The sequence below is a fragment of the Brachycentrus maculatus genome, unplaced genomic scaffold (assembly GCF_059751285.1).
Source record: "Brachycentrus maculatus isolate JH-2025_06_01 unplaced genomic scaffold, ASM5975128v1 h1tg000566l, whole genome shotgun sequence".
NCBI classification, from domain to species: domain Eukaryota; kingdom Metazoa; phylum Arthropoda; class Insecta; order Trichoptera; family Brachycentridae; genus Brachycentrus; species Brachycentrus maculatus.
Genome location: NW_028281308.1, coordinates 822501 through 847500, shown reverse-complemented (window position 1 = coordinate 847500; position 25000 = coordinate 822501). Strand labels below are relative to the sequence as shown.

Genomic DNA, 25000 nt, shown 5'->3' with positions numbered 1-25000 from the left:
TATTCCCAGGGGTGGTCAAATAAATATTAGTGATTTTTTTCACTGTAATATTTATTCAATATTACCCTGGACTGGTACCTGAAGCGGAGGGCTGATCATCTTTCCTTCATGTGTTAAACGATCAAGATAACACTGCGTTTATATGAAGCAGTGCCCTATGCACCATTGGGGTGCGGATAAGGGTTTATTATTATTATTATATATATAAACACACATGTTATTCGTAGCGTGTAATATTCACGGAAGAATGTTTATATTACTTAAGAGATAATTTCCATATAAATAGAAACGTGTACTAACTAAATATAAGGGTCGTTGAGAAAATTCACTTTTGTCAAATTACTTTTTAAAACCTGATTCATAATCACCCTCATTAATTCATTTATATCTGACGGTTCACGAAAAATTAAATATTAAAAATAATTAGGGTAGTGATTTAAGATTTATTGGAGGATCGATTTAACTTTATTAGGAGTTAGATTGAAGCTTTATTAGGGAATAGATCTAACTTTATTAGTGGACAGATTATAGCCTTATTAGGGGACAGATTTGACTTTATTATGCGTTTTATTATAGCTTTATTAGGGTATAGATTATAGCCTTACTAGGGGACAGATTTAACTTCATTATGAATTTTTTCTAAAGCTTTAGTAGGGGATAGATTATAGCCTTATTAGGGGACAGATTTAACTTCATTATGAGTTTTATTATAGCTTTATTAGGGGATAGATATGAGCTTTATAAAGGGATAGATTTAACTTTATTAGGAGTTAGATTATAGCTTTATTATGGAATAGATTTGAGCCATATTAGGGGATAGATTTAATTTTATTAGGAGTTAGATTAAAGCTTTTTAGAGAAGAGATTTAACTTTATTTGGAGATAATTATAGATGTATTAGGGGATAAATTTGAGCTTTATTAGGGAACTGATTTAATTTTATTAGGAGTTAGATTAAAGCTTTATTAGGGAACAGATTTAACTTTATTAGGAGTTAGATTATAGTTCATTAGGGGATAGGTTAGAACTTTATTAAGGGATAGATTTACCTTTGTTAGGAGATAGATTATAGCTTTATTAGGGGATAGATTTAAGCTTTATTAGGGAATAGATTTAACTTGACTATAAGAGTAAAGATTTTAAATTTATTTAAGGATAGATTTAAACTTAATTCGAGGATTGAATTTAACTTTATTATAGAATAGATTTAACTTTATTAAGAGATAGATTATAACTTTATAAGAGGCTAGATTTTAGCTTTATTTTAGCTTTTATATGCATATATGCAAGTAAAAAAAAGGTGATGTCCTCCCAAAAGACCAAGACGCCACTCCAAAAAACCTCATCACATTTTAAATTTCAATCCAAAAATGAAGACTTTCATCACCGTCCAAAAAACTTGAGAAACTTCGATGGAGAAAGTTCTCGGCTAGTTTTCCGAATAAAGCTTGCAAACGTATTCCGGTCGGGATTGTGAAGCCGCCTTGGTGACATTACACGACTCGCAAAGTCGCGGCGCGAAATGGCCAAAGTTTCAAGGTTGGAGTCATTATTAATCTGGCGACATTCGGCCCAGTGCTTTGTCGAGAGGAAGGCATACTTAATTTCGGGTGTCGGTGTACAAAACTCAAGTACACTCGAGGGATAAACAAACCTTAAAATAGGCTTAGAAATTTGGTTTATATATGAATTGTCAAATAAAATACAGATTTTTTTGAGTCTACGTAGTTGTATTTTATTGTTAAAAAACACATAAAAATTTATATCGAGACAACGGATAATTATCACGATGTGTGATAATAAATTGATATGAAAAATCACAAGACTATCGTTAGCATTCTTATTGAAATCTGTAGGGAACTAAGGGAGATATGAAGGTTTAAACTTTACATATTTTAATAAAACGAAAAACGTGCGTTCGCATACGTCATCAAATTTCCGTCATCGAACGTTTTATGACGTCATATGGTTTATTGTCTATGGTTTATAGAACTGTAATAGTAGTAGTGTGGATTGTTTGTTTACCACTACACTACCATTAGTTTTAAACAAAAATAAGGAGAGGGAGGGGGAGGGGCGGAGGGTTGACCATAGACATCAACAAATAGAGCCACCAATAATTTTGCACCAATATTTAAATAAGTCCATCGTTTCTGTGACGTTATTCATTGCCAACTTACAAAAATAACGTTTTTTCGAAGGCGAATTTTCCAAAAGAAATTGATGAATGAAAATATGAATTATATCGGCTGTTATAAGCACTTCACGAGTCTAATACAATCCTTCATAGGTTGAGTATGTTAAATTAGATTTTCCTCCCGTCTGACAAAGATCCATTATTTTACCTAGTTATGGCATTCGTTTGGAAATGCCTTTTTCTAACGTTAAATACAATATCTTATAACGATTTTCTCCTAGGGTCCAAAAATCTGCGTTTCGATTGTAAAATTAATGAAAAAAGTCGTAAAAATCATTTTAAATGTAGATCAAAGTAAGAGCTTTTATTAATCAAGATTGTCTCGGAAATAAATTGACATTGCAGTATAAATTATACGGCACTCACTTTGTCCCTAAAGCGAAAGCAATTAGTCTAAATCTCGAATATATTTTAACCTTTCCCCGCCTGATAGTATTTAAAAGCGACTTATTAATTTAAAATTGACTTTTTTTCAACGACTCAAAACTTGTATCGTGGTTTGCCTTTGTACAAAAAATATTTAAATATATATTTTGAAAAATCAATAAACTATAACTCAGCTTCCCCGCAGGGGTAGACAATGAGAATAGAACGCCACGCTACACCACTCTGCAGTAGGGCCATTTAAGCCACTTTTGCTTGGCAGGAAAATAAACATCAATGCAGTTAGTTATTTTCAGCAATTCAATATATTATACTTCCAAGTTTAAAATCGCTTTAAGATTTTTCAGGGCAATATTAAGCTAGTGAGACTTTATTAAAATTAAACACTTGAATATATCACTTTATCTAGTTTTAAATTTATTTACGACTAGTTTCGAAAACGACAGTTGTTTTCATCTTCTGGTACAAATTAGTTTTAATTTGTACCAGAAGATGAAAACAACAGTCGTTTTCGAAACAACTAAAAGCGATTTTAAACTTGGATGTATAATATATTGACTTGACTGAAAATTGACTGAAAATAACTAACTGCATCGATGTTTATTTTCCTGCCGAGCAAAAGTGGTTTAAATGGCCCTCCTGCAGAGTGGTGTAGCGTGGCGTCCTATTCTCACTGTCTACCCCTGCGAGGTGAAGCTGAGATATGGTTTATTGATTTTTTAAAACATATTGTTTTTTTTATTTTTGTAGATAGTTTACGTATTTTAAAGTGATTCAGATAACGAAGGGTTTTAATCTTGAAACGCCCTGAAATCTACTCCTGAAAAGAGATCAATTAACTGATTATTGATACTGAATTGGCTGATTTTTTCAGCGATATTTTCAGGAAAATGGAGAACGCTCATTATATAACAGGCTTCAATGGAATCAAAGGGTTGTTTTTCAGAAAGAGGGTTAATTATTTTGCATGAAAGGATTATAAAAGCGATTTCGAATGAGACAATTTGAATATATTTTTAAAATTCTGAATTTAAAAAGCGGTTTCGAATGAGGTACTTCGAATAGATTTTTAAAATAGAGAATTTCAAAAACGTTACAATAAATGTAATAATCAAGTGGTAAAAACCAAGTGATATTTTTCCATATTTCAAGATATATCAGCATATTAATATACCACTACTACTGCTTCTACTACCACCACGCCGTTTCCCCGCAGGGGTGGGCAGAGAGGAGGGAATGCCACACTCTTCTTTCCTTACATAAACTCTTTGCTTCCTTCATATTCATACATGCCTTCCGATAAATTGACGGTGGCACCCTCCGTGCGGCATGTTGCGCCATCTCGTTGAAACCACAGTTCTGTCAAATGAAACAAGGTTTATTTGGTTGAATTCTACATTTATTTATGTATATGTTAATACGTTACGCGTTTCGTCTTCTTAGGACATTATCAAACACTATTGAGTGTTTGATAATGTCCATTATTGAGTGTTTGATAATGTCCTAAGAAGACGAAACGCGTCGCGTATTAATAAACATAAATAAATATAGAATGCAACCAAATAAACCATGTTTTATTTTGGATACATTACCCGACAATTCAATAAGGAATTTTACCAACTGTCTGCAGTTACAATAAATAAATGGAATACTATCACAATAATTAAAGAAAACACTTCGTTTTTTACCACTTGAGTTTTATTATAGACTACATGTTTCAGAAGCTAAACTTCCATCATTCAGGTCTGTATAATAACTAAAATATAAAATATAAAATTGTTCTATAAATAAGGATAGGGGAAAGTAAGGAAAATTTAGAAATACAAAAAAACCTGAATTCTAATAATAATTTATTAAATAATATATTGTTTCAAAATTCTTCGCCATTGCTTTCAATTTTTCCTTTGTTTTCAAACTCCGTTCCTTGACTAACCCCTTCCCCTTACTTTCCCCTATCCTTATTTATAGAACAATTTTATATTTTATATTTTAGTTATTATACAGACCTGAATGATGGAAGTTTAGCTTCTGAAACATGTAGTCTATAATAAAACTCAAGTGGTAAAAAACGAAGTGTTTTCTTTAATTATTGTAATATGTCTTACCACAAAGTTAATGCCGAAACAATAAATGGAATACTATCACACTGTGGAAGGAAAACATTTCATTACATGAATTTTCTCGTTGAGTTGGGTGTCATTAAATGATTAAAATGGAAAAAAAATCAACGGAGGAGGTGAAGACAGCACTAGAAACGTTCTTTGCATCGAAACCCGAATATTTATAATCAAATGAGATTACAAAGTTGACAGAAAGATGGAAAAAAGTCATTAAAAATAATTGAAAATGTGTAATTAACAAAATTAGTCAAGTATAAGCGAAATTTTTATTTTATTTTTTATGTTACTAAGTTAAGTTACTTATGCATCAACCTAATATATATATATATATATATATATATATATATATATATATATATATATATATATATATATATATATATATATACATATATATATATATATATATATATATATATATATATATATATATATATATATATATATATATATATATATATATATATATATATATATATATATATATATATATATATATATATATATATATATATATATATATATATATATATATATATATATATATATATATATATATATATATATATATATATATATATATATATATATATATATATATATATGTATATATGAAACAATGAGATGAAATTGAAATTTCTCCTCGTCGGCATAAGTAATATATTCAAAGCCTTGAATTTATTATAAACGTTCATTCCCCCTCCCTTATATATCCCTTCTTCATTAAAACGTGTCATGGCTACTAGGAAAAGCGGTTTAACGCAAATTTACCGTAAAATTTAAATGAAATTCTGTATTTTATTAAGGCAAAACTGCTCATAGAGATACTTGAAAATTTCATTAATTCATTCGGCAGTCACTTTGTGGTATAATCTATGCATTTTGAATTTAAGTTTTACTGTTTCTTACAATCTATTGTGACACACGTTTCAATGCATTCCACATAATTTTAGGCATACTGTGTTTGAAAATGATGCGGAATGCATTTAAGTTTGTGTCATTATAGATTATAATAAATTGTGGTATTTACTAAGTAAAACTTGAATTATAAATAGTTGAAAAGATTTAGAGAAATTCTTTGTGGTATGGACATGTGGAGTTAAGAGATAGCGAGAAAATGACTACACCAGTGAGTGGGAGAACAGAACGTGGACGGCACGATCAGATCAATCAGAAAATAAAATCTAGTGGTGTCAAAAGTCTGCGTAATCGGAGGGCATGTATGACTAGATGTATGGATGTGAAGACCAGTCCAGGGTAATATTCAAAAAATATATTGGAGTGTAAAATCACTACTCCCCTTGGGAATCGAGCCCGGGACCTCCAGTACGGTAACTAAACACGCTAACCATTACTCCACGGAAGTGGATATTTCAACAGTATTAATGTAGAATGTAGAATTTAAGTAGTATTGTAGAAAAAAACCTTAATCCGCACCCAATGGTGCATAGGGCACTGCATCATATAAACGCAGTGTTATTTTGATCGTTAACACATGAAGGAAAAGTTATCAGCCCTCCGCTTCAGGCACCAGTCCAGGGTAATACTGAATAAATATTAGAGTGAAAACATCACTTATATCTATTTGACCCCTCTGGGAATCGAACCCGACACTTCCGGAACGATAGCCGAGCGTGCTGACCATTACACTAAGGAGGCGGACAATATTCTTATAATGTAGAATTAAGAGAATATTTAAGAATGACTAAGAAAATATATGTGGCGAATGTGAGAGGGAAAACAGAGCGTGGACGACCGAAAAATACAAATACTTTTCACGATCAGATCAATCAGAACCTAAAATATGGCGGTGTCAAAAGTCTGCGTAATCGGAGGGCATGTATGACTAGATGTATGGATGTGAAGGAGGCGAGGAGTGTATGTCAGGACAGAAGAGTGTGGCGTTCCATCCTCTCTGCCTACCCCTGCGGGGAAACGGCGTGATGGTAGTAGTAGTAGTAGTAAGAGAATATTTTATTATTTTTATTTTGCGACTTAAATCTGTTTTCGTTTTCTCCTTCTAACGAACACTGCTCGCTGGTATTAGGGTGGTATGATAATTAAGAATTATGTACTGGAGGCAACAGGTTTATAATACGCTTAAATGATAATGGATGGATTCTGAATCATAATATTTATTACTAGCTAGCCTTGTCGCTGTGGCTCAGCGAGATCAAATGGAAAAGAAACCAAAAAGAATCATGTTTATACTATACAACATTTTTAGTGTCCAAACTCCTCTTTACAAATCGTAGTCATACAGGAGAAAGTGACCAAGTGCATTGTTTTACAAAAACGTGATCATTGACTATTTGATATCTTACTAGCTTAATATTTCCCTGAAAAAACCCAAAGCGATTTTAAACTTGGAAGTATAATATATTGAATTGTTAAAAATGACTAACTGCATTGATGTTTATTTTGTTACCAAGCAAAAGTGACTTAAATGGCCCTCCTGAACATTTTACGTTTTGGTAGTTGGTCACTTTCTCCTGTACGACTGCGAAATGTGGATTATCTCCAATTATAGGATTTATTTCTCATATTATTTTTTTTTAAATCTCAATATAGATGAAGAAGAATATGTAAGTCTGAGAATTAACGGGGCTTACGACTGTCATAGGCTGGTTAAGTGATCTCTTTACACGCGTGTAGCATTCACCAATTCTACCCATGATTAAAAACCACACTACTCAAATTCTTGGAACTCAATTTTAAATTATTGGGAAGTTTGGGAAAAGTTTATATATATATATATATATATATATATATATATATATATATATATATATATATATATATATATATATATATATATATATATATATATATATATATATATATATATATATATATATATATATATATATATATATATATATATATATATATATATATATATATATATATATATATATATATATATATATATATATAAATACATATATACATACATACACATATATATATACATATATACATACACAGATATACAGGGCCTTCGACCTGTCATAGGCAAGTCAAGTGATCACCCTAGGATTTGTACACACATAAAATGTCAACATATTTAAGTGAAAAATCGCTGACATTTTGACCCCTCTTAGAATCGATTCCTGAACCTCCAGCATTGTGCCAAACGCGTTAACTACTACACTGCGGAGGCGGGTGTGACCAACATTCGGGAGTTTTGTGATATTTGGTTCGATAAATCTTGTCAGTACTGTACGTAGTCGCTGCGCAAACCGCGATGGCTCAGATTTTACTGGCCAAACTGAACGGTGACATCTGTCGACGCCAGAGAGTGATTTATATCCAGAAAGTGGGCATTATAATGTAATAACAGCATGTATGAATAGCCCAGGGCTTCCCAAACTTTTCCAGTGTGCACGCCTCTAGAGTATATGTGGAGGTCCTCACCAAAACGTTAATTCCAGCTTGTAAAATTGTTACGTTTTGGTGCGATTTAAAACTAACTAACTAACCATCACGCCGCTTCCCCGCAGGGTAGGTAGAGAGAATCGAACGCCACACCACTCTGTCTTTGCAAACTTTCTTCGCCTCTTCTACATTCATGCATCTCCTCATACATGCCCGACGATTATTACGACTCCTGACTCAGCCGCTTTCAAGTATTTGACATACCCGATTGTGCCAGGTGCGATTTAATGATTTCATATTGGTTTAACACAGGATTGAAAGACAGATTTACGTGGCGTTCTATTCTCTCTGCCTACCCCTGCGGGGAAGCGGTGTGATGGTTAATTAGTTTAATGTTAATTTTTTTTTATTCATTTAATATATTTACATTTTTATTTATAACATAATACATTTGGACCTCACATACTAATATAAGACTTTCAGCTTAGTAAAAAGCTTCTTTACATCTCACCAATAGATGTCTCTAGTGAAGTTCTAGTGATTCAAGAATAAGGTTTCTAAATTGCTTCATATATATAGAACCTCCAAGAATTTGAGTAGTGTGGTTGTCAATAATGGGTAGAATTGGTGAATGTTACACGTGTGTAAAGTGATCACTTAAACCAGCCTATGACGGTCGTCAGCCCCGCAAATGCCCAGACTTCCATATTTTTCTTCATCTTTGATGAGATGTCAAAAAATAATATGAAAATAACTCCTGTAATTGGAGATAATCCAGATTTTGTGAACAAGTATTTGGACACACTCAAAATGTTGTAAATAATACATTTGAATCATTTATACATGTGGAGAACTTTCATATTTCGATTCGCTGTGCCTCTCCATAAAAGAGTCTGTGCTCTTGTGCTTGGAGAGGGACTTACACTCGTGGTTTAATGTTATATAATAAAAGATATAATAGTTTTTTTGTATATTTTTTCAAGATTTAAATGTATAGAGCTTTATTTTTTTCTTAAGTATTTTTATATCATCTATTTTTTTTATTTCTTTAGGGAGTTTATTGAAATGTTTGATTATATGAAGTATGTACATGCCATTTGAACCCTAGAGGCTTGAAACTTAACATCTGAGATTTTAGTTGAAGCTTTGGAATAATGGAATTCAAATACATAAACAAAAAGTCTATTATAAATATTTTCCGATCATTTTGAACAATTTTTCTCGTAATTTTTTTTTCCGAATCAAAATTGCTAAATCTATTGTAATGACAAAAAAAACGTCACTTTGAATACGTTCACGAAAAAATCACCCGCCAAACTTTGACAGTAAAACAAACTGTAATGTATTTTGTTGAAGAACTCCACACAGTCGTTCAACTTAGATGAAACAATGTTTTTCGAACGCGAACTTTTGTCGAGAGCTCATGGATTCCTGGCACATGTTGTTTCGACAGACTGGCGAACGAAACTCATATCGCTCACTCCTTTCAACAACTTCAAATATCAAAAAACTTGATTTTTCAGGAGATCGTTTTTAAAGTTTAAAAATATAATAAAATGTATTAAAAACAAATATCTATCCACTTATTGAACTTTTTACTGTGCAACAGATCTTTTTAGATAAAACCTGAATATTTTTTCACCGTTTGAAAAATATTTAGTGTATTAAAAAAAAAATAAAACAATACCCTTTCTTCAAAATGCAAAAACAACACTTTCTGCCCTGTAGCGGGTAAATATTAAGTTCAAAATGTGCCGCTTTTGCTGGGATATAGTACATTTTCTGGGCATTCCGAAAATAACTGAAAATTGACGATTTTTGATTTATGACGTTGTTGAAAGGAGTGAACGATATGTTCTTCGCCAATACCAGAAGGTAAGGCTAAAATCGGTCAATATTTAGAGACAAAAAATGACGATTTTGTATAGCCTCCATGGTGTTATGGTTATTATGTTAAGCTACTGTGCTGGAGGTCTCAAGTTCGATTCCCAGGGGGTTTGAATATTAATTTGAGTGATTTAACACTATAATACTTAATATTTAATTAACATTACTCTATATTAGTCCCTGAAGCGCAGGAGTCATAACCTTGCCTTCTTGTGAGTAACGATCAAAATAATACTGCGTTAATACGACGCAGTGCCCTATGCACCATTGGGTGCGGATATGGGTTAGAAAAAGATTAAATAGACCATTTTTGCAACAAAAAAATTTACAGTAATGTTTAAGCATACACATACATCTGAACTTTTAAAAAATAAATAGAGAACGAATGACGAATATAGATGTGCTGAGCGCGATGTCACGTGACCACCATTGGCGGTGAAATGATTATAGGAAAAGGGCTTTGGAGTTTTTACCTTTCGGGAAAGTTTGCTAGAACAAGTATGTAGTATCTACAGCACACACGGACGTATAAAACCAGTGGCGGATCGAGGGATTACATGGGCCAATACGGTGACACTAAAACTATGTTCATCTTAATCCAGACAGCTACGATGTAAAAACAATTAACTTTGGCTTTCAGTTCATCAAAATTATTCGTGTCGGATTGTGGTCCCGTGGTTAGTGTCGCGGACTCTTAGTAACTAAACTAACTAACCATCACGCCGCTTCACTGCAGGGGTAGGCAGAGAGAATAGAACGCCACACCACTCTGTCTTTGCAAACATTCTTCCCCTTCACGTTCATGCATCTCCTCATACATACCCGCCGATTTTTTCGACTCCTAACCTGACCGCTTTCAAGTATTTGGCATACCTGATCGTGCCAAGTTTTTCTCGGTCTTCCTCTGCTCCTTTTTCCAATTACATTCGCCTCATAAATTTGTTTTACCGTTCTTTCCTCACCCATTCGTTCTACATGTCCAAACCATTTCAACACACCTTGTTTGTTTCTCATTTATGTGATTATAATCCAGGATTCTTTGCCTCTTCTACATTCATGCATCTCCTCATACATGCCCGCCGATTTTTTCGACTCCTAACCTAACCGCTTTCAAGTATTTGACATACTTGATTGTGCCAAGTTCTCCTCGGTCTTGACAGAGTCGCGGACTCCTGTTTCTTTAACTATTTTTATTTATTATTACTTTTGTCCGCCTCCGTAGTGTAATAGCCAGCACGCTCGGCTACCGTTCTGGAGGTCCCGGGTTCGATTCCCAGGGGGGGGGGTCAAATAAATAAAAGTGATTTTTTCACTCTAATATTTATTCAATATTACTGGACCTGAAGCGGAGGGCTGAGCACCTCTCCTTCATATGTAAACGATCAAGATAATAATGCGTTTATATGATGCCAGTGCCCTATGCACCATTGGGGTGCGGATAAGGGTTTTATTTTATTATTAATATTTATTTGATATTACTCTGGACTGGCACCTGAAGCGGAGGGCTGATGGCCTTTCATTAGTGTGTTAACTTTCAGGATAAAGCTGCGTTTATATGATGCAGTGCCCTGTGCGCCATCGGGGGCGGATGAGGGTTAGAAGAAGAAGAAGTATTATATAATTATTTTTTATTTTGAGTTAAGAATGAAAGTAAAATAACGAACCACACAAATGTAGGATTAATTTCATAAATAAATGACGCAGTGCCCTATGCACCATTGTGGTGCGGATAAGGTTATTATATTTATTATTTGTTTGTAAATAACAATAATACTTGACAATGGCAGAAACATCCTTTCACTGGGTTACTTCCAAATAAAAAAAAATTATATTAAAAAAATTAATCGAAGCCAATGCCTTCTCGGAGACCGGTATCTGCGTACAGTAGTCAGATGTACTATCATTTTGCTACTGAGGCGAACGAAATATACGCTATTTACGACAGTATATACAGTAGATAGGATAATTTGTATCTGTCAGTAATATGTATATACAGGTAAAGCGTCTAGAGCGACGGTTCCAAAACTTTTGCGGCGACGGAACCTTTTTCAAAAAGCGAATAATTTACGACCGTCCTAACCTATGGCGCGGAAACAATGACTCTGACCAAGCAATCCTCCCATAAGTTGCAAGTTGCACAGAGGAGCATGGAGCTAATTATACTTGGAATAACATTAAGAGACAGAAAAAGGAAGGATTGGATCCGACACCAGACACAGGTCTGTGACGTGGTAGAGTGAAGTGGAAATGGGCCGGCCTAGTCCCAGGGCTCCGCGGCGCACACTTTGAGAGCCGCTGGTCTAGAACAATTTCGTGCCCGTTGAAATTAATTTTCCCAGCTAAAGGGGAAGTTTATTGGCGGTTCCGTTGCTGATATTCCTGCTACGGGCCTGTGTTGGCGAGGCGGCTAGTTTTTTCTTTGCTTTGAGAGTAGCAGCTGGATCCAGTTCGGATGCGGTTTGTAAAGCGGAAACGACTGTAAAAGTTGACTTCAGTTCCGGCAGCTGGAGGCTGGAGGCGACGCCATTTTGGAAAAATTTTCACCGCATTTGCGCGGGATATTTTGCGATTTGTAAATACTTTTGTTTATTTATTATTTTATTTATTAAATACATGTAGTTACATTTTTCAACATCTCAACATAGATGAAGAAGAATATGAAAAGGCTGGTTTAATTAAACACTTTACGCACGTGTAACATTCACTTATTCTACCCATGATTGACAACCACACTACTCAATTTCTTGGAATTTCTATATATATATATATATTTATATATATATATATATATATATATATATATATATATATATATATATATATATATATATATATATATATATATATATATATATATATATATATATATATATATATATATATATATATATATATATATATATATATATATATATATATATACATAAATAAATATATATATATATATATATATATATATATATATATACATATATATATATATATATATATATATATATATATATATATATATATATATATATATATATATGTACATATATATATATATTGTATATATACATACATATTATTTAATTTCAAAACATTGTAATCGCTAGAATTTTTACTAGAGACATCTATTGGTGAGATGAAGAAGCTTTTTCACTAAGCAGAAACTCTTATATTAGTATGTGAGGTCCGAATCCTGGATTATAATCACACACATGAGAAACGCAGAAAATATTCTTTTCATTTTATTATATAATTTGACCAGATAAATTTATCAATAAACGTTTTGAGTGTGTCCAAAAACTTTTTTACAAATCAGATTTGTGAACAAGTATTTGGACACACTCAAAATGTCGTAGTTACGTTTTTTAAAACAATTTGATGCAATTTCTACGTAATACAATCATGTAATTTTAGTTGCTCTGAGCCTCTCCAAAAATGAGACTAAGCTCTTGTGATTGAAGAGGGACTTTCTTTTTCTTCTTTTAGAATTAAAGTATTTATATTGTATATGTAATGAACGCCGATTTTTGTGAAATTTAATTAAATAAGATTTTTTTTCAGGAGATCATGGCAGAGACGATGAAGACCGAGCAGTTCCCATCAATTTACATATTGGACTCACATTATCTATATAAGGTAAAACCAATTATTTTATACACATTTTTAATTTTTTCGCCTTTGGTCTTTTATGTTTGTAATGTGTTAACTTCCATCATTCAGGTCGTATAATAACCAAAATATAAAATATAAAATTGTTCTATAAATAAGGAGAGGGGAAAGTTAGGGGTAGGGGGTTAGTCAAGGGGCGGAGTTTGAAAACAAAGGAAAAATGGAAAGCAAAGGTGAAGAATTTTGAAACAATATATTATTTAATAAATTATTATTAGAATTTAGGTTTTTTTGGATTTCTAAATTTTCAAGATAATTCATAATTTGGCCTTTATATGGAACAAGGTGTAATAATTTTAATTTATGAGAGTGAAATGAGTGATTATTATACAACTCAAGTGGTAAAAAACAAGTGTTTTCTTTAATCATTAAATGTATATATATATATATATATATATATATATATATATATATATATATATATATATATATATATATATATATATATATATATATATATATATATATATATATATATATATATATATATATATATATATATATATATATATATATATATATATATATATATATATATATATATATATATATATATATATATATATATATATATATATATATATACAGTATCCACTCAATGAATTAGGGCCACGCAGAATTTCGCGCAATTTCTCAATTCAAACAGGAATAACTCAGAGAAAACCTTGAATAAAACAACATTGAATTTTATTTACACATGAACACTTTATTACGCTTAAATTTTGCATATATTTTCATGTAAATATAGTTAGTATTTAGTATTTCCACCTTTGGCAGAAATAACTGCCTCAATTCTTTTTGGCATAGTTAAAATGCACTGTTTTATCATGTTTTTTATTTCTTCGTCTTCTAACAAAATTTTTTGAATATTTTTTTTAGACAGTCTACTGTCGGATTTGGAAATGAGTATAACTTATTTTTTAACATGCTCCATACGTTTTCTATAGGATTAAGGTCCGGAGAATTTCCAGGCCAGGGGAGCAAAGGCAGATTTTTGTTAGACAAAAATTTTATTATTGATTTAGCCCGGTGGCAAGGTGCCCCATCCTGCATGAAGGTGTATGGACCTTCTGTTAGGTCGAGTGTATGGTAGAAGGGCAATAAAATTCGTTCGAGGACCTGCTTATAGGAATTTTGGTTCATTGTTCCTTCCACGAAAAACAACGGCCCAGGTAAATTGTTAATAATACATGACCATATCATTGTTGCAGGGGGGTGTTTGATAACTTTTACCACACAGGCCTCATTGTAACGTTCCATTGGTGTTCTCCTGACGAATCGACGGCTCTCTGTCACGGCTTCTAACCGGCACTCATCACTAAAGATGACCTGAAAAATAATGAAAAATTGAGTTTAATTCAAAAATATAAGTTTTTTTACTAAAATGATATGTTGAAAATTCAATTTAAATAAATACCTTTTTCCAATCATCTACCGAGTAATTTCGATGTAGCCTGGCCCATTTTAATCGATCCGCTTTCATTCGTGGTGTCGATTTTGGTACTTTTACAGGGCGCCTGCATTTCAGATTTACTTCGTAAAGACGTCGCCTCAGTGTTGATACCGATATATTTATACCCTCTTCTTCCAATTTTATTTTTAATGTTTTTGCTGATGCACTACGGTTTTCTAAGGCACTTTGAATGATTTTTCGATCAGTCCTCGGTGTTGTTTTTCTAATCCTACGACAGTTCTTTCGCCGATTGCTGGTGGCGGGTGACTGATTTTTTATTGATTTTGAAATTCTGGCCACTGTTTAACGAGAAACGTTTTCTTTTTTTGAAATTTCTCTAGTAGATAGTATTTCTGATTTCAGTAGCACCATAACACTAGACTTTTTTTCCTCAGAAATGTCTTTACTTTTTCCCATTTTGTCCTTTTCAAAAAAAACACTTGTGTTTACAAAAAAAAATTATACTTTATGAACTAAAATTAAAAATTAAGTTTTTTTCACAAGACACGATAACTATATAACCTCTCTGAACAAAACAACAACCAGAACTCAAGAAACTTCACTAATAAATGAGATAGGACTATTTTTTTAACTTTCAACTATCTGTCTACCTGTGCTAATTAGGGACCTTTCTCAGAAAAAGGGTTTGAAATTTTGTAAAGGCTTAAATAATCCAGGTATATTTTACATATTATTGAAGGTAATATACATGGTATTAGATGTCAATAGAAAACTTAAAGTATTTATGTCAAATAAATATAATAATCCAAAAGATTTCAGAGTATTCAAAAAAATAATGGGTGGCCCTAATTCATTGAGTAGATACTGTATATATACATTTAATGATTAAAGAAAACACTTGTTTTTAACCACTTGAGTTTTATTATAGACTACATGTTTTAGAACTTCAACTTCCATCATTCAGGTCTGTATAGTAACTAAAATATAAAATATAGAATTGTTTTATAAATAAGGAGAGGGAAAAGTTAGGGGTAGGGGGTTAGTCAAGGGGCGGAGTTTGAAAACAAAGGAAAAATGGAAAGCAAAGGTGAAGAATTTTGAAAGAATATATTATTTAATAAATTATGATTAGAATTTAGGTTTTTTTGGATTTCTAAATTTTCAAGATAATTCATAATTTGGCCTTTATATGGAACAAGGTGTAATAATTTTAATTTATGAGAGTGAAATGAGTGATTATTATACAACTCAAGTGGTAAAAAACAAGTGTTTTCTTTAATCATTAAATGTATATATATATATATATATATATATATATATATATATATATATATATATATATATATATAACAATATTTTATCTGCTCTAGGCTTCGACGGATAAATATTTACTATAATGTAATTGTAGTGTTGGGATAACCAACCCCAAATCGTGGGGCGGAACGTCACCCGCATACAGATTAGTCTGGGGTCTCAGAGGGGGCTCAACCCTGACCGGAGGGGTCGTGGGGGTCCGGCTAGATTCCCAATTTTCACACAGATTAACCTTTCTGTACTGTCGGAATATTTTATGTGCTTCAGAAATATCTCGAGTACCATTGTTATCTATGTAAATAAATATAAAAATTTATTTAAAATATTTATAATATAAAAATTATAAAAATAATTTTATTTTCAACATTATAAGTCCTAAAACAAACCATATCCAAAAAAAACAATTACTCAACAGCACATCTCAGTCTTGTCTTGGAAGTTCTATATATATGGTCCAATTTCGAAACATTGTGCTTGTGTCACTAGAATTTCACATTGTTTGAATATATCGCTCACTCCTGTCAAGAACGTCATAAATCAAAAATCGTCAATTTTCAGTAGTGCATGTTTTCGGAATGCCCAGAAAATGTACTATATCCCAGCAAAAGCGGTAAATTTTTAACTAAATATTTACCCGCTACAGGGCAGAAAGTGTTGTTTTTGCATTTTGAAGAAAAGGTATTGTTTAATTATTTTTTGAAATATACTAAATATTTTTCAAATGGAGAATAAACATTCAGGTTTTACCTAAAAAGATCTGTTGCACAGTAAAAAGTTCAATAAGTGGCTCGATATTTATTTTTAATACATTGTATTACATTTTTAAACTTTAAAAACGTTCTCCTGAAAAATCAAGTTTTTTGATTTATGACGTTCTTGAAAGGAGTGAGCGATATGAAGGTATAAACTTAAGATATTTTAATAAAACGAAAAACGGACACAGCTATACGTCATCAAATTTTACGTCATCGGGTGTGTTATGGGGCGTGTCCCTTTATGTATCTGCTTTATAGAGCTGTAATAGTAGCAGTGTGGATTCGTTTCTGTGACGTCATTCGTTACCAACCGACGAAAACAACGATTTTACGAAGGTGAATTTCGAAAAGAAAACGATGAAAGAAAATATTGATTATATCGGGTGTTATAAACACTTTACGAGCCTTACACAATCTTTTATAGGTTGAGTATGTTAAATTAGATATTCTTATCGAGTGATAATACCCTGTTATTTTTTGACATCTCATCAAAGATGAAGAAGAATATGATAGTCTGGGCATTTACAGGGCTGACGACTGTCATAGGCTGGTGATCACTTAACACACGGGTGACATTCACCAATTCTACCCATTATTGACAACCACACTACTCAAAGTCTTGCAAGTTATATATGAACTAATTTCTTCTTCATCTTTGATGAGATGTCAAAAAATAATTTAAAAATAACTCCTGTAATTGGAGATAATCACGATTTTGTGAACAAGCATTTGGACACACTCAAAATAAAGTCTTGGAAGCTCTATACATATGATTCAATACGAAACATTGTGCTTGTATCACAAGAATTTCACTAGAGACATCTATTGGTGAGATGAAAGAAGATCTTTTTATTGAACACAAACTCTTATATCAGTATGTTAGGTCCAAATCCTGAATTATAATCACATACATGAAAACGCCAGAAAATATTATTTTCATTTTTCTAAGTTGGAAATTTCTTTGTTGAAAATTTATCTCAATATCGTAGTCCTACAGGAGAAAGTGACCAAGTGCATTGTTTTACAAAAACGTGATCATTGACTATTTGATATCTTACTAGCTTAATATTGCCCTGAAAAAATCCCAAAGGATTTTAAACTTGGAAGTATAATATACTTATTGACTAGTTAAAAATGACTAACTGCATTGGTGTTTATTTTCATGCCAAGCAAAAGTGACTTAAATGGCCCTCTTGAACATTTTATGTTTTGGTAGTTGGTCACTTTCTCCTGTACGACTACGATATGTGCACAAATGTAAAATATGAAATTCGTACAAACATCGAGGTTCCAGTGCAAGTTTCCAGCTCGATTCATTTCCAGCATCACAAAACAGGTCACGAAGTATTGTTTCGACGAACGGAATTCCATAAATTGAGCTATTTGTAACGATTGCAATTGCAGAACCTTGTGGAACTCCACCGGGTATATTGTATGTCTACGAATATTTCAATACATTGTAACAGGAAACCATAGTCTGAAGGACTGTTTTCTTCATTTAAAAAAAAGAATAGAATATATATATATATATATATATATATATATATATATATATATATATATATATATATATATATATATATATATATATATATGTATATATATATATGTATATATATATATATATATATATATATATATATATATATATATATATATATATATATATATATATATATATATATATATATATATATATATATATATATATATATATATATTTATATATATATATATATATATATATATATATATAGATATATATATACATATATATATATATATAGTATATAAAAATATAATAAAAAAATAGTTCAGAATGAACTGTGTGGTTGTCGATAGCGTATTATCACTCAGGGGGAATATCTCATTTAACGTACTCAACCTATAAAGGATTGTATTAGACTCGTGAAGTGTTTATAACACCCGATATAATCAATATTTTCATTCATCATTTTCTTTTGCAAAATTCGCCTTCGTAAAAACGTTGTTTTCGTACGTTGGTAACGAATGACGTCACAGAAACGAATCCACATTACTACTACTATTACAGCGCTATGAAGCAGATACAAGCAGGGATACGCTTCATAACACACCCGATAACATAAAATAAAAATAAAAACATTTAAAAAAAACGATTGACAATTATAAGCCAATGAAATAATTCCACATTTATCTTTTGAATACTGTTACATATTATAAAAATAAAATAATAAAACCGTTATCCGCAACCCAATGATGCATAGGGCACTGCGTCATATAAACGCAGTGTTATCTTGATCGTTTACACATGAAGGAAAGGTGATCAGCCCTCCGCTTCAGGTACCAGTCCAGGGTAATAATATTGAATAAATATTACAGTGAAAAAATCACTTATATTTATTTTACCCGCCTTGAGAATCGAACCCGGGACCTCCAGAACGGTAGCCGAGCGTGCTGACCATTACACTACGGAAGCGGACATTAAACGGAGGCGGACGGATCGTTATATATTAAGAGAGAAAAAAAAGGAGGGAGGGTGTGTGTGCGTGTGTTTTTGATGTGTAATATTATTTACAACATTTTGAGTGTGTCCAAATACTTGTTCACAAAATCTGGATTGTCTCCAATTACAGGAGTTATTTTCATAGTATTTTTTTGACATCTCATCAAAGATGAAGAAGAATATGGATAGAATTCACCAATTCTACCCATTATTGACAACCACACTACTCAAATTCTTGGAAGTTCTATATATATATGAACCAATTTAGAAACCTTGTTCTTGAATCACTAGAACTTCTTATATATATTTTTTTTAAATATTCTCATGAGCGTTGGTGGTACAAGGAACACTTGATCGGAAAAAATAATAAAATCAAATAAATTTGCGGTACATGCAAGACTCAAGTCATTACAAGAACCCCATTATTCTGTCTGAAATCCTTCCGGATACCGTTCCAAGGAAAATCCTGTTAATCCTCGCGCAAACTGTAGTTAAACTCTAATCTCGGATTACCCCCGCCATGCGGGGGGGTTTAACCGGCGCTCTGTCGTAACTGCCAACCGACAAATTGGGGAATTAAGGAGAATTAAATAATTTATAATTTTGCTTGCATTGTAAATATTCATTAGCTCGTTAGCTTTTTGCTTAAGCAAATTGAACACAGAGACAATGAACACCTCGGGAATTAAAATTTACACGTCTTACGACCTGTCTTGGCTAATTAATCTTCTTCCTTATCCTTATCCGACGCAGTGCCCTATGCTCCTAATGGTGCATAGGGCACTGCATCGTATCAATGCAGAGTTGTCTTGTTCGTTAAATACACGAAGGAAAGGTGATCACTCCTACGCTTCAGGTACCATTTCAGGGCGATATTAAATAATTATTGGGCTGAAAAATCACTGATATTGATTTTTCCCTCTGTGGAATATATATATATATATATATATATATATATATATATATATATATATATATATATATATATATATATATATATATATATATATATATATATATATATATATATATATATATATATGTATATATATATATATATATATATATATATATATATATATATATATATATATATATATATATATATATATATATTTATATATATATATATATATATATATATATATATATATATATATATATATATATATATATATATATATATATATATATATATATATATATGTATATATATATATATTTATATATATGTACATATTCGTTTATTTATATTAAAATATAATCGAAACAGAGTAAGACTGATGAAAACTTGGCATGGTCAAGTATTTTTAATGGAATAATCAGCGGGTATGTATGAGGAGATGCATGGATGTGGAAGAGGTGAAGATTGGTTGCAAATGCAAATACGTGTGGCGTTCTATCCTCTCTGCCTACCCCTGCGGAAAGCGACGTGATACTTAGTTAGCTGATCGAATGATGAATTGATCTTTACCATGAGAAAATTTACCATAATTTTCTAATATTATGGTAAATTTGATAGTTGCTTCTCGTTGGAAGGGACAAGGTAGGAAGTGAATTAATTAAAGTCCAGGTGTAATTATTTTATTGTAAAACCTTTATACTGTGAATTGTTATTGTACCTATTGTATGTCATGTATATAATCTAATAAATAAATAAAAACAAATAATAATAAATAAATAAAATTGTATTAACATGCAAGTATTTCGGCTCAACACAGGCCATGCCTAAAAAGCCGTTATACATATCGCTCACTCCTTTCAAGAACGTCATAAATCAAAAATCTTGATTTTTCAGGAGAACGTTTTTAAAGTTTAAAAATATAACACAATGTATAAAAATAAAAATCAAGCCACTTATTGAACTTTTTACTGTGCAACAGATCTTTTTAGGTAAAACCTGAAGGTTTTTTCTCCATTTGAAAAATATTAAGTATATTTAAAAAAATAATTAAACAATACCTTTTCTTCAAAATGCAAAAACAACACTTTCTGCCCTGTAGCGGGTAAATATTTAGTTAAAAATATGCCTCTTTTGCTGGGATATAGTACATTTTCTGGGCATTCCGAAAACATGTACAACTGAAAATTGACGATTTTTGATTTATAACGTTCTGGAAAGGAGCGAGCGATATAGTATTTTTTTTAAATGTATCTATGAAATAAATAAAGATCGCCTCCGTAGTGTAATGGTCAGTACGCTTGGCTACCGTTCCGGAGGTCCCGGGTTCGATTCCCAAGGGGGGTAAAATAAATATAAGTGATTTTTCACTGTCATATTTATTCAATATTACCCTGGACTGGTACCTGGAGCGAAGGGCTGATCACCTTTCCTTCATGTGTAAACGATTGAGATAACACTGCGTTTATATGAAGCAGTGCCCTATGCACCATTGGGGTGCGGATAAGGGTTTTATTATTATTATGAAATAAATAAATAAAAATAATAAAGGACCTTTTAAGGGCTAGTTAAAGAAGGTGTTTTGACTTGATTTTAGCATAATACATAGTTTTAGCATTTTTAAGGGTAAAACGAGCCCATCCAGGACTCGAACCTCTAGTGTTATATTTATTGCTCCATTATTCGCGGAAAGGTGGCATTTCGTGGACAGGGAAAATAATGACAGACATTACAGAAGGGTGCAGGCACCACAAATAGGGTCGTATCTGCAAAAACAATATCTACTTCATAGCCTTTTTGATAGTACAATAATTGACGTCCGAGTTTTCCTGGAACATGGGCTCTTTATACATGATTTTTTTTGCAAACGCAATCTGTATATTATGGAGATAGACTTACTACCTAACCATCACGCCGTTTCCCCACAGAGGTAGGCAGGGAGAATAGAACGCCACACCACTCTGCCTTTGCAAACATGCATCTCCTCATACATACCCGCCGATTATTTCGACACCTGACCTGACTGCTTTTAAGTATTTGGCATACCTGATCGTGATTAGTTTTTCTCGATCTTCATCTACTCCTTTTTACAATTACATTCGCCTCATAAATTTGTTTTACCCTTTATTCCTCACACATTCGTTCTACATGTCCAAACCATCTCAACACACCTTTCTTAATTTTATGGATAATACTTATCTCCATAAAATTATAGTCCGCCTCCGTAGTGTAATGGTCAGCACGCTCGGCTACCGTTCTGGAGGTCCCGGGTTCGATTCCCAAGGGGGGTAAAATAAATATAAGTGATTTTTTCACTGTAATATTTATTCAATATTACCATGGACTGGTACCTGAAGCGGAGGGCTGATCACCTTTCCTTCATGTGTAAACGATTAAGATAACACTGCGTTAATATGACACAGTGCCCTATGCACCATTGGGGTGCGAATAAGGGTTTTATTATTATTATTATTATTATTATACTTATCTCAGCCTTACACGCTTTCCTTATATCACCATTTGAACATCTATCACACATCGTTTTGTCGCACATTCTCAAAGCTACTTGTGTTATTATGAAGATGGAAATTATGTAAATTTTTTTTTTTTTAAACATTTCTTTTAAGAGATTATGACAAAATTACATACAAATATCCACACATCGCTCACTCCTTTCAAAAAATCGTAAATTTTCAGTTGTGCATGTTTTCGGAATGCTCAGGAAATGTACTATATCCCAGCAAAAGAGGCATATTTTTAACTTAATATTTGCCCGCTACAGGGCAGAAAATGTTGTTTTTGCATTTTGAAGAAAAGTATTGTTTAATTATTTTTTTAAATAAATTAAATATTTTTCTAATGGAGAAAAAAATCTTCAGGTTTTACCTAAAAAGATCTGTTGCAGATCAAAAACTTCAATAAGTGGCTTGATATTTATTTTTAATACATTGTGTTTTATTTTTAAACTTTAAAAACGTTCTCCTAAAAAATCAAGTTTTTTTATTCATGACGTTCTTGAAAGGAGTGAGCGACATGTCATTGCTATACAAATTGCATCATACCAATTGACAGATGGACTTGGACGTTCATTTACGTCCATACTCACGGAAAGGTTCATATGTGTCAGAAATGAAGGCCCTAAAGAGCATATCGGGCAGGAGTCTTCGTGATAGAATGAGAAATGCCAGGATAAGGGAAATATGCGAGATGGAAGATGTCGTTAGGTGGGGAAGGCAAAGAAGGAGACAATGGTATGCGCGTGTAAGGAAAATGGGACCATGCAGACTCCCCCACATTGCACTGCACGTCCAAGGTAGACGACCCCGGGGCAAACCACATATCGCTCGCTCCTTTCAAGAACGTCATAAATCAAAAAAACTTGATTTTTCAGGAGGACGTTTTTAAAGTTTAAAAATATAATACAATGTATTAAAAATAAATATCAAGCCACTTGTTGAACTTTTTACTGTGCAACAGATCTTTTTAGGTAAAACCTGAATGTTTTTTCTCCATTTGAAAAATATTTAGTATTTAAAAATAATAATTAAACATTACATTTTCTTCAAAATTCAAAAACAACACTTTATGCACTGTAGCGGGTAAATATTAAGTAAAAAATATGCCACTTTTGCTGGGATATAGTACATTTTCTGGGTATTCCGAAAACATGCACAGCTGAAAATTGACGATTTTTGATTTATGACGTTCTTGAAAGGAGTGAGCGTTATGACAAATCTTAAAAAAAAAAAATTACACACAATTTTTTAAAATTGTCGTTTCTTTTCATCTGCGTCGTTCTTTTGTGTTAAAGATATTGTATTTTTGTATTTTGGATGTATTGAAACTTTTTTTAAATAGGCCACAAGGCTTACACTAACAAAAAGAAGAAGAAGAAGAAGAAGAAAATGTAAAAATAACTCCTATGCGGAGAAACCCAGATTTATGGACAAATATTTGGACACACTCAAAATATTGTGTATTAAACTAATATTTTACATAATTTATGCAGTGCCTTGTGCATCATTGGGTGTGCGTAGCGGTTAGTATCAGTAGTAATTTCTTACATTTTCTAGTTCCGACGTTATTTCTTGAGCGTGTCAGAAGGGCTCGTTTTAAGAACATCAGTCAGGGTGAAAAATGAGGCCAGCTGTATGATGGGAGATTTCTTGCTCGAGAGAATTTCCTATGTAGCAAGTAAGCCTTCCAGAATCAGTGACCAAAGTCTCCTTGATTACATTTGAGTGATTTATTACAATTAATATTTCAGCCGCGATTGAAATCTGGATGGTATTTTGAGGTTGAAAAGATGTTACTCTTGGGAGAACAAAATATGAGTAATATCGGATTTGTTACTCTTTGAGATTAAAATATGAGTAATATCGGATTTGTTACTTATGGAGATCAAAATATGAGTAATATCGGATTTGTTACTTTTGGAGATAAAAATATGAGTAATATCGGATTTGTTACTTTTGGAGATCAAAATATGAGTAATATCGGATTTG

General features: G+C 32.0%; 2 protein-coding genes across 2 annotated transcripts in view; one reads left to right on the top strand and one right to left on the bottom strand.

Moving 5' to 3' along the window:
- LOC148301407 (low density lipoprotein receptor adapter protein 1-like) overlaps window positions 1-25000 on the bottom strand; it is a 291630-nt gene that overhangs the window by 67145 nt on the left and 199485 nt on the right. The window lies entirely within an intron of this gene.
- LOC148301417 (uncharacterized) overlaps window positions 1-25000 on the top strand; it is an 84471-nt gene that overhangs the window by 37198 nt on the left and 22273 nt on the right. The window contains exon 2 of the mRNA XM_088273357.1: window positions 13519-13593. Within this exon, the coding sequence (XP_088129483.1) occupies window positions 13525-13593 (69 nt within the window). The 5' untranslated portion in view covers window positions 13519-13524. The remainder of the gene's footprint in view (window positions 1-13518; window positions 13594-25000) is intronic.